Genomic DNA, 14706 nt, shown 5'->3' on the forward strand with positions numbered 1-14706 from the left:
AGCGGCCCGGGAGGGCGGGGATGGGCAGGGGCCGCCCCCGCCGCCGCCGCGCCCGGTGAGCGGCCCCGCGGAGCGGGCAGCGGCCCCGGCTGCGGCCGCCTTTGTCCGCGCCGGGATCGGAACCGGCACCGGCACCGGGACTAGGACCGGGCCTGGGACCGGGATCAGGGCTGGGGCTGCGACTAGTACAGGATTGGGAGCGGGACTAGCGCGGGGACTGGGATCGAAACCGGGAGTGGTCTCCCGGGATCAGTGCCGAGACTGGAGCTAAGGCAAGAATCAGGAGCGGGACTGGGGCTGGAACAGGATCGGGACCACGATCTGCACTGGAATCGAGACCGGGACTGGGACTGGGGCTAGTACCACGGTCCAGACCGGGAGCGGGAGCCGTGTTGGGACTGGGAGCAGAGGCTCCCAGCGGGGCCGGGGGAGGCAGCGGGTGCAGCCYGGGCGCTGCAGCGGCCGTGCAGGGTGTGCGCGGCCTTGGAGTCAAAACCAAATAAATCACGTGCCGCCTTTGGAGGAGCCTGCAGAGGAAGCAGAAACGAGGGAATTAATTGCCAGCACAGTTTATATAACATCCGCCGGGTGCGTTTAGCAAGCGCAGTGTTTGGGGTTTGTTTGGGTGTTTTTTCTGCTGGCCCTAAAGGAGATGCCACTTCCTGCGGGGTGAGGCAGTGCTGGGGACCCTGCGGCAGGCACMGCATCCTGCAGTGCCAAACCCGCCTCGTCGCTGTCTCCAGCCTTAAAGGCAGCGCCAACGTCTTTCTTTGCCCTTGGCCCATAGGTGCCAGGCTGCCGCAGCGCCTGGGCCGCGCATGGCACCGAGGGCCGCTGGAGTTGGGAGCCGGGACCCTTGGCCGGTGAGTACGTGGGGCGGCTCGTCCCTTCCCCGTGGGCTCGGCCGCCTTCACTCCCGCCCTGCGCCACCAACCAGCAAGCCCGCATTTTTCGCATTTCTTTTCCAGGTGCCGGAGCCGGGGCGTTGAGAAACGGAGCGGGGAGCCGGCGCAGAGGTGAGCACCGAGGCGAGAGGCCCCTGTCTTTGCCTTGAAACCGGGTGGGATTTGCCACACTTTGCTGCCGCCAGCCCGGGAAGGGGAGAGTGAAGGYGGGAGGCAGCAGACGGAGCGAGGCCGGGGGCCGGCCGCCCCGCGCGCTCTTCCTCCGTGCCGGCTCCTCGGCAGGCCCTGCCTGTCAGAACTTGCTGCCAGGCAGCAGCTGGTAGCGCCTCGACTTCCCGGCGTCCCCGGCAGCGGGGGGATCGGGGCGAGCAGAAGGGCTTGCAGCATTGCCCGCACTCCCCGTGGCCATTGGGGCGCTTTGCCTGCYGCCCGCCTGTTCCCTCGAGGTCCCCAGGCTGCTCCAGTGGTCGGACTGGTCAGCATCAAAGAGGCTGAAACTGGAGGGGTGGTTCTGGGCTGCTTCCTCTCCACCGGTGGCCCGGGCACATTCCTTCCTCCTTAGGCGGCCGGGCCGAGGCCAGAGGACGCGGCCGCTGCGGTTTCCCTCYGCCCCGGCGCCTCTCGCGTGAGGGTGAATCAATTGCCCACGCTCGGCTCGGCGACTGAGACGTTGCATTTTTTTCCCAGCGTGCTGGAAATTGTTGCTCGTGCTAAGGACAGGGGCCGGGAAGGCAGAGCGAGGCCACAGGCACCGGTGCCTGTGTGGGACGCAGGCAGATGGAGCAGGGGGGGATGCTGATGTCAAGGTCCGTTTTTGGCACCATCCAAATTGTGCCGTCTCCTTTTGGGGCACTTCCAGGCGTGCAGAGAGCTTGCCGGGGCTCAGCCATGGAGCAGGACCCCGGCCGGGGCGAGCGCAGCGGGTTTGCYGAGCGCGGCCGCGGTCCTCCCGCAGCGGCCGCGCTGCAGCCGGGATTCTCCTCCTGTCACAGGTGTTGAGCAGGACCCCGCGGCCGGCACCAGCCCAGCGGCCCCTTGCCCCCCACTCCCGCTCTGGCCTGCTGCGCGGCAGCGTGGAGGCCTCGGCGCGGGCTGGCCGGCCGCCGCGCGRCCCCTCGCCCTGCAGGTGAGCACGGCTCCCGCCGGGCACACGGAGCAGATCCGCGTGGCTCCCTCYGCGCCTACCCCAGCCGCACGGCCACCACGGGGATGGCCAGTGGCCACCTAAGCTGAACCTCAGCTCTACCTGTGCTGCATCCCCATCTAGGAGCTAGGACGGGGTGACGCGTGCTGCACGCAGGGCAGGCGACGGTGTCAGGACACCGGGCTGCCACGCTCGCGTCAGCGCCGCCGCCAGGTCACCCGGGGCTCCAGGCAAGCCATTTAAATAGGGCTCCTTTGCGAGCGAGGCCAACACCTCCTTATCTCGCAGCAGCCCCGGGTAAAACCGTGGCGAATTGTCCCTGCCGTCAGCAACAGCCTGCCAGGCTTTCCAAGGAAAGGCACCTCASAAATGCAGCCGCGCCGGTGGCCGCCGCTCGCGCGGCCGCCTCCTTCCCGGTGGCGCTCGGGAAGGTCTCGCTGGCGGCGCGCGCTGCCGCTGCCAGCGCCTGCCTTCACCCCGCTCACCGAGCGAGCAGCGCCACGTGCTCCTAGATAAGATAGAGGGCAGGAAAGCAACCTCGGGCTGGCGTGGGGAGGATTATGCAGCCTGAGCTAACGAGCCGCGCGCGGGGTGGGCAGGCTGCCACAGGAGCTTTTCTCCCATAAGGGAAAAAAACAGAGGTTTTTTTGCACCCTTTTCTACGCCCCTCTCCTACTGCTTTGCTCAGTCCTGTTTGATTCTGGCTTCGCTCCTTTTCCGTCCCCTTTCATGCTGGTTTCAGCCCGTCCCTCCGCGCGGGGCTGTGACTGCGAACCCTGCGGGCGCGCGCGGGCTCGCTCACCAGCCGGCCCCGTGCCTGAGCGCTGCTCTGCTTTTTGTTCCGTGCCTGACGTTAAAGGAACGTTTCGGCTCCTGGGGGCAGCCCGAGGGAGCCTGTGGCTGGACGGCGCCGGGGGACACGCCGGCAGCCCCCAGCACCATGAGCATCGAGAAAGCAGGTACGGGGGTGCTTCGCTTCCACAGCCCATCGCAGGCCATGCCTCTATCCTGAGGCGGGGCCAGCTCTTTTTTTTTTTTTGATTATTCTTTTCCTTGGGAAGGCGCAAGTAATTTCAGGATTCATTTTATAGGCTTAATGTCCGTCCTGGGAGGCTTTGGTGAGCCCCGGTGACTCTCATGCGTGCTGCAAACGGTGCTTAGAATGATATTGGGCGGGTTAGGAGGCCAAACGCGCCGAGATTAGGCAATGTTGCTGTTCAGGGTACCTGTATAATTTTAATTTGGCTTCCGGTACATTTGTGCACTATGATGCAGTCTCTAATGACATGATCATATACCATCTTTCCACAAGCACCTGCTCATTCCGACAAAAAAGAAAAGGATATTGGGGATGAATCAGAGCGAGGCAGGAAAGGCAGTTGTTATCTGAGTGAGGTGCAGAAAACAGAGCATCTCGTCATGTAATTGGGCTGTGTCATCACTCAGACGTGCGCGGCGGCCCGGCCACCCTCCGTCGGGTCATCCCCGTGTGCCGAGAGCTGGGCTTTCTTGCCGTGTTTCTAGACCCCTCGGTGCAATGCGACTTCCTCCCCTTGGAAAATGTGCCAAGAAACCCACCCAGACCCAAACCCAGCAGATCCTCTGCTTTGTGGCGCTCGATGCCCAGCACCTCTGCTGGCACAAGAAGTCAGGACAGGTCTGGAGGGGAGCTTGCGTCTAGACTGTTCTTTACCATGTGGCTGAATCGGGATTTTCTCCACCTGGACACCTCCACTTTAATGGCCCCCTCTGCTTAAACACACCCGGGGCGTGACGTGCACGGGTGGTCAATATTCCCAACACGCAAGCCTTCTGCAGGGACGCTTGATAGTCCCCGATGGACAATCCTTCTGCAGGGGCAGGTAGATATTCCCTGGATGGACAGTCCTTCTGCAGGGATGCTGGAACCTCCCYGGCCAGGCAGTATTTCCCCCAGGGCAGTCTCCACCGGCGCTGCAGCCCGTGCGGGGGCTCCGTGTGGAGCCGAATGGCCAGCGTTGGCGCTGGGAGGGCTCCTGGCCTCTGCACGCTCTTCCCGTTGCAGGGGGCAGGCTTTGCAGCAGCAAACGCGCCAGCCTGCCCACGGCCCGGCAGCTCCCCGTGATCCAGAAGATGGTCGAATCCATGGCTCACCTGCAGGAGGAGAAGCTGCGGATGCAGCAGGAGCTGCTGGCTTTGCAGGAGAAACTCTCCGCTCGGGAAAAGGAAGACATCGATGTGTCCGTCCAGCTGCAAGGCCAGGTAGGACGTGTGCTGGGGAAGGATGAGGCTGAATGGAGGGTAGAAAACAGAGGCACAGTCAGGGTTTCCAGGCGTGGATGATGGCCYGGCATGAGTGCTGCATTTTGAGTGTGCTTTGGTGTGACAGTGTGTCTTCCCTGCCGGCCTGCCCAATCCGCCGGGACATTTCACACGGAGAACAGGAGCTCCAGTACGCGGAGCTCCCCTTGCGGGTGCCCGTGGCGCTTCGGCTGAGCGCCCGGCCCCGCGGCGCCGAACCGTCCTCGCCGCGGTTGCCTTCTCCGGACATYGTGGTGCTGCTCCGGCCACGGCGGCCGGGCCCTTGGAAGCGATGCGGCCCGTCRGGATGGGGCATCGGCAGAGCTGGAAGCAGAGCAGCTCTCAGGACAAGCTGGCAAAACCAACCGGCCCATTTAATTCCAGGCTGAAAGGGCAACACTGAAGAAAAAGTAATGCCTGCTTCAGCAGGAGAAAGCGATTGAGGGGGTGATCACGTCCAGCAGCAAATAGTGGATGTTTGAGCGAGCACTGAGACCTTGCAAAGCTTTGAGGACAAAACCCTCTCTTTTTCTCAGCCTCTGTGAGCCAACCCCCTAAACGTTGGCTCTGCCCATAGAGCCATATCTGCGGGCACGAGGACTTGCTCCTTGCAGGGAGGCTGAAATCCAGGCTGCTCATAAACGGATTTGCATGTGGATGTTGTGGGAGCTATTAGAGTCAGGTTTGGCTTGTTCCGCTGGTGTCAAAAAGGTGGCTCTCGCTGCCCCGGATTCGGTCGGTGGAGGCTGCGCGACACGGCCGGAGCGCAGGAGCCGGCCCTGCGCGGGGCCAGCGCGCCCGCCCGGGAGCTGCCCCATGGCGGGGCCGCACCTGGCGCCCCATGGGGCCACCAAGGAGCCGCCGTCCCCTCCGGAGAGCAGGATGCGGCCGGAGGTGCCCAGCCAGACACAGGTAGGGCCGTGGGGGACGAGCCGCAAACCTCCCGGGTGATTTTCCACGAGTGTCAGGCTCGTATTGTGGGGGCTTTTACTTCTCCGTCCCAATGAGCGTTTGCCCGCGAGCTTTCTACGCGCGCGCCCTGCTCGGCTGGCCCCTAAATGCGACGCGATCCCTGCTCCGCCGGCGTGGCCGTGTMCCCGGGAAAATTCCTCCCGGCGCTCCGAGTGGCTCCCTGCTTGGCAGCGCTATTTTAAGCCCCGGCCGAGCTGCAGCGAGGAGGGCACGTGAGCGCTGCAGCAGGAGCCGCGCTGGGGCCATTCGCGCTGTTGTGTCTCGTAACATCTTGCCGTGTTTGGAAACAGCCTTTTTTTTCCCCCCAAACCAGATGGGAGGAGAGCTCAGCCGGTGCCTGTGAGCTTGCTGTTCGCTTTCCCTCTCCCAGCTGGCGCGCGCAACGCCCAGCCTGGTTTTCCAGGCGGGATGGCAGCCCTGAGCGCGTGAAAGGTGCCTTGGTGGCCCGGCGGCGCGCACCGTGCTGCACGCTTGCCGTCCTGCAGCTCCGGCAAGGAGCGGCTAATAACCGCACAGAATTAATTGCAGCACAATGCGAGCGCGTTTGCATTCGTTATCCATCAGCAGCTCCTAAATTATGGTCCGCGGAGGCCGGGTTGTTTATGAAAGGCTTGGCAAGGCAGATGGGGCAATATCCCAGCTGCGGGGTGGAGGCGCTTGGTGGCCAGCACTGCCTTTTCGGTGGCAGGATCGCGGGATGAAGCCAGTGCCGTGGGAAAGAAAGAGTCACGAAGGCGCACGGGCGGCAAAGCCGGCACGGGAGCCGCAGCAGTCGATTTGATTAACTGCATCCAGCCTCTCACCGCAGCCTCACCATGCATCTGCAGCGGGGAGGGAAGGAGCTGAGCTGCAAGCCCAAGGCAGCCCCTGCAGAAAATATATATATTTATATAAGGCATTGCTAAAATCTGCCTGCTTTTGAGCAGGGCTACGCATCTCCCGTGACGCTTGGGCTGCTTGAAGCGCCTCTGCTCACTCGCTGCCTTCCGAGGCGGCTCTGCTGGGGAGGAGAAAGCAGCAGCRAAGGAGGTGGTGAAGACAAGCTCGGTTGCAAGGGCAGGAGGAGGAGGCGCTTCAGGCTCTCTAATTGTGGCTCGGTCTTTCCTTTCTTATTTATTCATCCTGCAGAGTGGATGGCAGTTCTTTAATAATGGTCGCTGCTGCTACTTGACGTGGCCGATTTCTCCCCGCGGGAGAGCCGAGCAGCAAGGCCTGTCATTAGCGCGCGTTTTAATCGGCCGCGGTGAATCAGGTGCTCGCAGCGAGGCGGCAGATGCGGGCGCGGGAGCGAGGCGGCCCGGCGGCGGGAGCAGCGGGGAGCCCGCCGGGCGCACCCGGAGCCTGCGCCGGCTGGGAAGCAATCACCGCCGGGAGCGATTCACTGCTGCCGGTGACGACACGGTGGGATTGGGCGTCTCACGAGCTGCTGCTGCTGCTGCGGTTTTAGCCTGCGTGTCCCCCGTCCTCCTCCCCATCGGCTTCGTTCTGGCTCACAGGGCGGCACCGACTTGGAGAAGCACCGTGACCTGCTGGCGGCCGAGAACGAGCGCTTGCGGCAGGAGATGAAGGCCCGCGAGGGCGAGCTGCGCGCGCTGCGGCAGCAGCAGCAGCCGGCGCCGTGCCTGCCCTGCGAGCACGTCCAGGTGAGTCCCGCRGCGGCGGTGGCGGCGCGGGCACGCGGCGCAGTGCCGGCAGCCTGGCCATCTTCACCTTGCGCTGCTGCAGGAGAACGGGCGGCTGCAGGAGCGGCTGGCGCAGCTGCAGCGGGAGGTGGAGGAGGCGCGGGCCAAGCTGGGCGAGCTGGACCTCGAGGTGCAGCAGAAGACCAACCGCCTGGCCGAGGTGGAGCTGCGCCTCAAGGACTCGCTGGCCGAGAAGGCRCAGGAGGAGGAGCGCCTCAGCCGGCGCCTGCGCGACAGCCAGGAGACCATCGCCAGCCTCAAGGCGCAGCCCCCGCAGGTCAAGGTGGGAGGACCGCGTCCTCTCCTGGCCCTCAAGGGACGGGCCAGGACGTGGGGAGGTGCTGCTGCTGGCTGGGCGATGGGTTTGGCCCCACGGAAACCGTGGGGTCTTGGTGGATTAATGGCACAGTGGGTCCTGCTCACCGTTGCGTGCYGCCACGTCTCACGCGTGGGCTTTTCCCCACAGTACATCATCAAAACGGTGGAGGTGGAGTCGTCCAAGGCGAAGCAGGCCCTGTGCGAGAGCCAGTCCCGAAACCAGTACCTGCAGGAGCAGGTGGGCATGCAGCGGCAGGTGCTCAAGGAGATGGAGCAGCAGCTGCAGAGCTCGCAGAAGACGGCGGCCCAGCTCCGCGCGCAGGTACCCGCGGCCGCTYGCGCGCCCCTGCCCAGTCCCACCGCTCCTCCGGAGGCTCTGCTSCGGCCTGAGCACGGCCGTGCTGCTCTCGCCAGATCATGCTGTATGAGGCTGAGCTGGAGCGGGCGCACGGGCAGATGCTGGAGGAGATGCAGGCCATGGAGGACGAGAAGAACCGAGCTATCGAAGAGGCCTTTTCCCGCGCGCAAGTGGAAATGAAGGCCGTGCACGAGAACCTGGCGGGTAAGGGCAGGAGCTGCGCAGGGCACGCGGAGCACCCAGCGCTCGCGGACAAGCCCTGCATGCCCTGGGAAGCACCCTGGTGTGCCGGCCGGGCCGGGTTCCCTCCAAGCCCTTTTCACCATGCTGGGGGAACACATCCCCTATGTTCATGGGTATAAGTGTCATGGAGATAAGTTGAAACCCAGGCAGTTCCATCTCCGTATGAGGAAGAACTTCTTTGCTGTGAGGGTGCCCAGTCCCTGCCACAGGCTGCCCAGGGAGGCTGTGGAGTCTCCTTTTCTGGAGATCTTCTAAACCCGCCTGGGTGCGACCAGGTACCCCGTGCTCTGGGTGTCCCTGCTGGAGCAGGGGGTTGGACTCRATGATCCCTAGAGGTCCCGTCCAACCTCAACCTTTCTGGATTCGGTGGTTCTGTGTTCACAGGCGTTCGGACCAACCTGCTCACGCTGCAGCCGGCRCTCCGCACCCTCACCAACGACTACAACAGCTTGAAGCGGCAGGTCCGTGACTTCCCCCTGCTCCTCCAGGAGACCCTGCGGAGTGCCAGGTCCGAGGTGAGGCCTCCCCTGCCCGTGTCCTCCCCTGGGTGACTCTCGTGTACCACCTCCGCAGGGGGATGGGCGGTCCAGAGCTGGCAGGGCTGGGATGTGACCCCTTTCCCTTCTCGCTCAGATTGGACAAGCCATCGAGGAGGTGAACAGCGCCAACCGGGAGCTCCTGAGGAAGTACCGCCGGGAGCTGCAGCTCCGCAAGAAGTGTCACAACGAGCTGGTGCGACTCAAAGGTGCGCGGGAGACACCGGCAGTGCCTCCTCCTGGGGTGTCTCTGGACGCCTGCGGGCTGGCTGTCCATGGCCAAGAGTCTGGGTGAGAAGGTTGTGTTGAGTGCCTGGGGTGTTGGACAGTGCCTGCGGAGAATGTGGGGTTGTCCACGGGTTCCAGGGTCTGAGCTGATCCCTGCTCTCCTCCTGAAGGCAACATCCGTGTGTTTGGGCGAGTCCGCCCCATAACGAAGGAGGACGGGGTGGGCGCCGAGGCAGCCAGTGCGGTGACGTTCGACCCTGACGACGACGCTGTGCTGCACCTCTCACACAAAGGCAAGCAGGTGTCCTTCGAGCTGGACAAGGTCTTTCCCCCTAAAGCAACGCAGGAGGACGTAAGTACRGCCGTGCCCCACTGCGCAGCCTATCAAAGGAGCTGCTGGCACCGTGGGCTGCAGTGCAGAAAGTTGAGGCAGGGCCTTGGTGACGCTCCCCTGCGCCCAGCAGGTATTTCGAGAGGTCCAGGCCCTCGTCACCTCCTGCATCGATGGCTACAATGTCTGCATCTTTGCCTATGGGCAGACGGGCGCCGGCAAAACGTACACGATGGAGGTAAAGCTTTGCCCCCTCCCTTCTGCCTCGGTTTCCCGTCCCACATTGCTTGATTCATCCCGGGACTCGGCACCATCTCAGTGGCCCAGTCCCTAGGTGAATAACTAAAACGCCACCCAACTGGGCTATTTGCCTCTCTCTTGCCCCCTGCTAGGGAACGGCTGCAAACCCAGGCATCAACCAGCGCGCCCTGCAGCTGCTCTTCGCCGAGGTGCGGAGCAAGGCGGCCGACTGGGACTACGCCATCACCGTCAGCGTGGCCGAGATCTACAACGAGGCGCTCAGGTAGCGCCCGGCRGCCCTGCTTGCCCGGGGCCCGCTGAGGCCACATGGCTGCTCCTTGGCCGTACATGTTGTTCCCGGTACTCCGGGCTCTGGGTTTGGCTGGTGGTTAGAGGAGGGCGCACGGCGCTGGGAGGGATCGTAATGGAGGGCTGGAAAAGACGGTCGCGCGCGGCTCAGGTGGGAGCCTCGGCCCGCGGGCGGGTGCGGCGCCGGCACCGACGGGAAATGAGAGGCCGGTGCTATAAATAGCGTGGGGAACAGGCGGGGAGGAAGCGGCTCCTCCCGTGCCGCGGTCGCGGCTGGGCTGGCTGCCCCCGAGCCGGCCGAGTGCCCGCGCGGCCGCTGCCAGGCCCGGCGGCCCCTTGGGGCGCCCGCGCCGCCAAGGCCCACGGCTCCCCTCTGCGCAGGGACCTGCTGGGGAAGGAGCCTCAGGAGAAGCTGGAGATCAAGCTGTGCCCGGATGGCAGCGGGCAGCTCTACGTGCCGGGGCTGACCGAGTTCAGGGTGCAGAGCGTGGAGGACATCAACAAGGTGAGAGCGGCTGCGGTTCTCCATGCCCGGATAGTTGCTTTCTGCCAAATCACAAAAATAACCAGAGGAGGCAACGGATCTGACTGGGATGGAGACTTGGGAGTCGCTGGGTCCTGCAGCAGCGTCATTCGTGACGTGCCGGGGAGCAACGGCGACCAAAATAGGGCCCTGGGGATAGCGTGACAAGCCCCGTGCTTGGAAGGCACCAACTYTTGGTGCAAGCTCGCGGGCATTTAAAAATAAGGTTTGGGGGGCTGGGTGACTCCCACGGGATTAACGGCCCCAGACTTYCCTACCTCATATTTGCTTCATCCCAGTCGCCATCTCGGCTTCCCTTCCCTGCTTCCCGCAGGTCTTCGAGCTGGGCCACGTCAACCGGGTGACAGAGTGCACCAACCTCAACGAGCACAGCTCGCGCTCGCACGCGCTGCTCATCGTCACCGTGCGCGGGCTCGACCGCAGCACGGGGCTGCGCACCGCAGGTGGGCACGCGCCGCAGCGCGGCCTCGCAGCCCCGCCTTTGCCCAGAGCCAAGACACGGGTCCCATCTGGCCCCACGTGGGGTGCACCCACTCGGGCTTGCGGATCGTGGGCTTGGTACTGCAGCCCYGAGCTGTGCCCGGGGAGGGGGGTTGGGTTTTTCCAAGTGTTTYGGGTCTCTGCCCCTAGGGAAGCTGAACTTGGTGGACCTGGCTGGCTCGGAGCGCGTGGGGAGGTCAGGCGCCGAGGGCAGCCGGCTCCGCGAGGCGCAGTACATCAACAAGTCGCTCTCGGCCCTGGGGGACGTCATCTACGCCCTGCGCTCACGCCAGGGCCACGTGCCCTTCCGCAACTCCAAGCTCACCTACCTGCTGCAGGACTCCCTCAGCGGAGACAGCAAAACCCTCATGATGGTGCAGGTAGGGCCGGGGGTGCCCGGCTGCCCCCAGGAGCCAGCCAACCATCATCTCCAGATGGTGACCATGTCCACAGGGTGGGCATGGTGTTCCTGTGTGGGGGCGGGGGGAGGTCCCTGTCCTCTCCCACACCTCCACCCCCTTTCAGGCTCCTCCCTCCCCTCCAGGAATTTGCCCTAAATCCCCCAAGTGCCTCTGTCCTCCCTTCTGCCTTTTGGGGGAAGCCGCTCAGCCGTTGCCACCTGCTGTCGCTTTTTTCAGCTCCCCTTTTTCTGGACAAATATTCCCCCTTTAAGGGAGAGGGGGAGGACTGGGCAGAGGGACTGCTCCCAAGGGACATATTTGACTGGGATGATGAACTCCAGGCAAATGGAGGTCGCTCTCCTGGGAGTGGTGGGTTATTAATAGCCGCCCAGCAGCCCTCAGAAGCGGCGCGTTGGGACTGGATGTGGCAGCGTGATGAACCTCTGCGCGTGGGGACCCTTCACATGTGGTGACCCTTCGCGCATGGTGACCCTTCGCGCCTGCCCGCAGGTCTCGCCAGCTGAGAAGAACAGCAGCGAGACCCTCTGCTCCCTCAAGTTTGCCGAGAGGGTTCGCTCCGTGGAGCTGGGCCCCGTGTCCCGCAGGGCAGAGCTGGGCTCCTGGCCCAGCCAGGAGCAGCTGGAGGTAACGGAGTGGCCGCYGCGCTGTGTCCTGCTCCCAGAGCGGGGCGTATGTGCCCCGTTTTGCTGCAACGGGCGCTCCTGGGGGTCATTAGCAGGGTCCTCTTTGCGTTAGGTGTGGTGGTGGTGGGTGGCTGGCGTTGGGTGCGTCATGATGGCTTCCCTCCTGGGGACCCCCCTAGGGCAGAGCATCCCCCGGGCAGCACCAGGCCCGTGTGCCTGGCTCCCAGCAGGGTACCCGGCCCATCCGAGCCCCGTTTCACTGTGGGCCCTGGCACCGGAGCTTGGCCTGTCCCTCCATGGCTGAGCGGGGGCCGGGCCCTCCACTTTCCGCACAGGGGGACTYGCCGGGGGCCACCCGTGGCCACGCGGCGCCCGGCCCGGGGCCGCCCGCTGCCCGCGCCGCCTCCATCCGCAGGAAGCTCCAGAGCTCAGGTGGGCAGCGCCCGGGCGCGACTCCCCCAGCGGCGCCTGCGCTCCGGCTGCGGCCGCCTCCGCGTGACCCGACGTGGGTGGCCACCCGCGCGGCGAGCCAAGTGGGAGCAGCCCCGAGCCGCGGCGCCGGGGTGGGGGGCAGCTGCGGGCGCAACGTGGGGCCCGGCCGCAGCCCCGAGCTCCCTCAGGGCGGCCGCCGCGCGCAGCTACCGAACGTCTCTCTCCCGTTTGGTTTCAGCGTGACTTAGGGGCAGCGCTGGCCTGCAGGTGAGTGCGGGCAGCCRAGAGCGGCGGTGCCGGCGGAGGGGGCCGCGCTCCGGCCGCCCCGAGCGCCAGGGTATCCCGCGTGCCCACTCACTCGGCCATGGCTTCACCGGGCTCCTTTTGCAGGGAGGCCGAGGCCGGTGCCCGTGTGAYGGCAGGCACTGACCTGCCCCGTGCCCGCGGTGCTGCTGCCCGCCGCTCACCCACGCGAGCAACCCAAAGGCTCCAGCACTGGCCCATGAGCCGCCCCTGGCTTGGTGGCACCTGAGGGACTGCAGGCATCTGGCAGCTCCAGCCTCCTCCTCCCCGCTGCGTCCAGCTGCCGTGAGGCCCTCCTGCCATGGGGCCAGCCTCCGCCGTGAGACCCGGCGACGCTCAGCCTCCTTCTCCGGATGGGAGGCAAGCAGAGGTTGCAAGGCAGGTGGCCGTCCTGCCGGAGCGGCGTCCCGGAGCGCAGAGAGCTGGCGCGAGGCGCCCGCCGCCCACGCCGTCCCACGTGGCACCCGCCACGGGCGGGCGGCCCTCAGCACCTTGGCCCTCAGCGGGACCCTGATAGGCGGCCAAAAGGAGACTGATGGTAGGAGGACAGGGTGCAAATGCCCCAAAAGTCACCCGAGGTGCCCGTCCACCCCGCACAGGCTCTGGGACATCCTTCCCCAGCCACCAAATAAGTGACCTCAAAGTAAGCGACCAAGGACACTGATGCCTCCTTCTCCCCGCAGCCCTTTCCAGTGTGACTCCGCTCTGGTGGTTTCTATTTAAAGGAAAGGAAAAAATAAATCTAACCTTTTGTAAGATTAGATGTTTCTATGTATTTTAATAATAATAATAATGATGATGATGATGATGATAAATCCTGTTTTGTAACAAAACTTATTTTAAATAAACTCTTGAAGCCAGCTCTCACGCAGTGCYCTTAATCTGCTCCTAGGGGTGCTGCCCCTTTCCTGCCTCCCCCGGACCCAGGATGGAGCTGGGGGCACGCGGAGATGGCCACGAGGCCAATGTCACTGCTGCAGCGTGGCAGGCAGCGACGCTGGGGCCGCATCGCAGCAATGTGGCTCCCTTAATTAGCCTGAGACTTGCTCTGTAAGCCCTGCCTAATCCCTGGCACTGCTAAATCCCCATTAGCTCGGGCTCGCAGATTCAGTGCGCCAGGTCCCTCTTTTTTAACGGCCTCGCAAATCATCATTAGGTGGCCCGGTGCAATCCGGAGCCCCTGAGTCCTGAACTACTGGGAGAGAAAAGGAACTAAGGAAAAAACACAGCAAATGCACCAAATCCCAGCAGTAGCGCCGGCACTCCAGGAGCAGCAGGGATGCAGCGCAAGCATCTGCAGAAAAGAGAACTGCTTTTTTCTTCCAGGGCTGCACGGATTTAGACTCCAACATCTTCCAAAATCTGCTCCCACGAGGCCAGCCAAGTTCCCAGGCGAGACTGCCCTGACTCCCATTTACTGCCCAGCCTGGCCTGCCTTCTGCCCCTGCCCCACCACATCAGTGTTTGTTCCTGCAGCTTCTCGCTCCCTCTTGTGTTTTCCAGGTTCTGTGGGAGCTTCCGAGCTGGAGGCAGGAGGCCTGGGGAGCCCTTCGCGCCCTCGGCCAGGCTCCAGCCCCGGGAAGGCCTCCAGGCAGCCCCGGGCAGTAGGCAGCCGGCACCATCCCCTCGAGCAAGCGGCACCTCCAGCCGAGCCGAGCCGAGCCGAGCCGTTCCCGGAGCGCCAGGCGCCGGGGTCCCTGCCGCCCGAGCAGCCCCGGCGTCCCCCGTCACTCTGCCAACCCTGTCAGGGCGTGCGGCCGGGTGAAGCAGTGCCCGTGCGGGCAGCAGCGCCGCCCCAGGCCCTGCCCCGTGGGGCCCCACAAGCCCCACGTCAGGRTACAAGCTGGGACGTAAGCGCCAACACGGCGGCTGTCAGCGCGTGAGGGAGGGCGAAGCGGAGGCTGGGGCGAGCGGGACACCCCGCGGCTCCTGGCGCTGCTCAGGTGTGGACAGCCCAAGCCAGCCCGTGGGGCACCCCCATCCCTCCCGCTGCCAGGCTGCACCAKCCCCAAGAGGAGCAGGAGAACAGGTCGCGTGGGGAAGACACAGGGCTGGGGCAGGTGGAGAAAACACTCACACGCTGCTCTCTGCTCCCCCAAGCGCGGCTGTGTTTGGAGGAAGGACGGGCTTGGCTTCAGCTTTCCCGGTCTTCCCACTAGACATACCCAAGACAGGCTCGCTTCTGTTCCCAAACACCAGCAGCTATTTAGTGCACAGAGAAGCAGCGACGAAGCCCTGCACAAMCCCCGAGGCTGAGCCTAAACTACGTGCCATGATGCTGAGATATGCTAGAAATCGGAGATAGGGAGGAGAGATCCATGTCAGACCAGGGAGGATAAGCAACAAACGATGACTC

At 64.4% G+C, this 14706-nt stretch overlaps 1 protein-coding gene across 1 annotated transcript; it reads left to right on the forward strand.

Moving 5' to 3' along the window:
* Positions 1-2989: 2989 nt before the first annotated feature.
* KIFC3 (kinesin family member C3) lies at positions 2990-12576 on the forward strand. The gene is made up of 17 exons (XM_026034437.1): positions 2990-3008; positions 4094-4290; positions 6798-6944; positions 7027-7266; positions 7450-7623; positions 7716-7863; positions 8287-8417; positions 8536-8647; positions 8837-9018; positions 9131-9235; positions 9390-9520; positions 9928-10051; positions 10404-10533; positions 10721-10950; positions 11482-11616; positions 11951-12047; positions 12438-12576. Exons 1-17 carry the CDS (start codon positions 2990-2992, stop codon positions 12461-12463), a joined length of 2328 nt encoding a protein of 775 aa, XP_025890222.1. The 3' UTR covers positions 12464-12576.
* The last annotated feature ends 2130 nt before the right edge of the window (positions 12577-14706 follow it).

The sequence above is a fragment of the Nothoprocta perdicaria genome, unplaced genomic scaffold, assembly GCF_003342845.1.
Source record: "Nothoprocta perdicaria isolate Ctin4 unplaced genomic scaffold, notPer1 scaffold_143, whole genome shotgun sequence".
Lineage (NCBI taxonomy): Eukaryota > Metazoa > Chordata > Aves > Tinamiformes > Tinamidae > Nothoprocta > Nothoprocta perdicaria.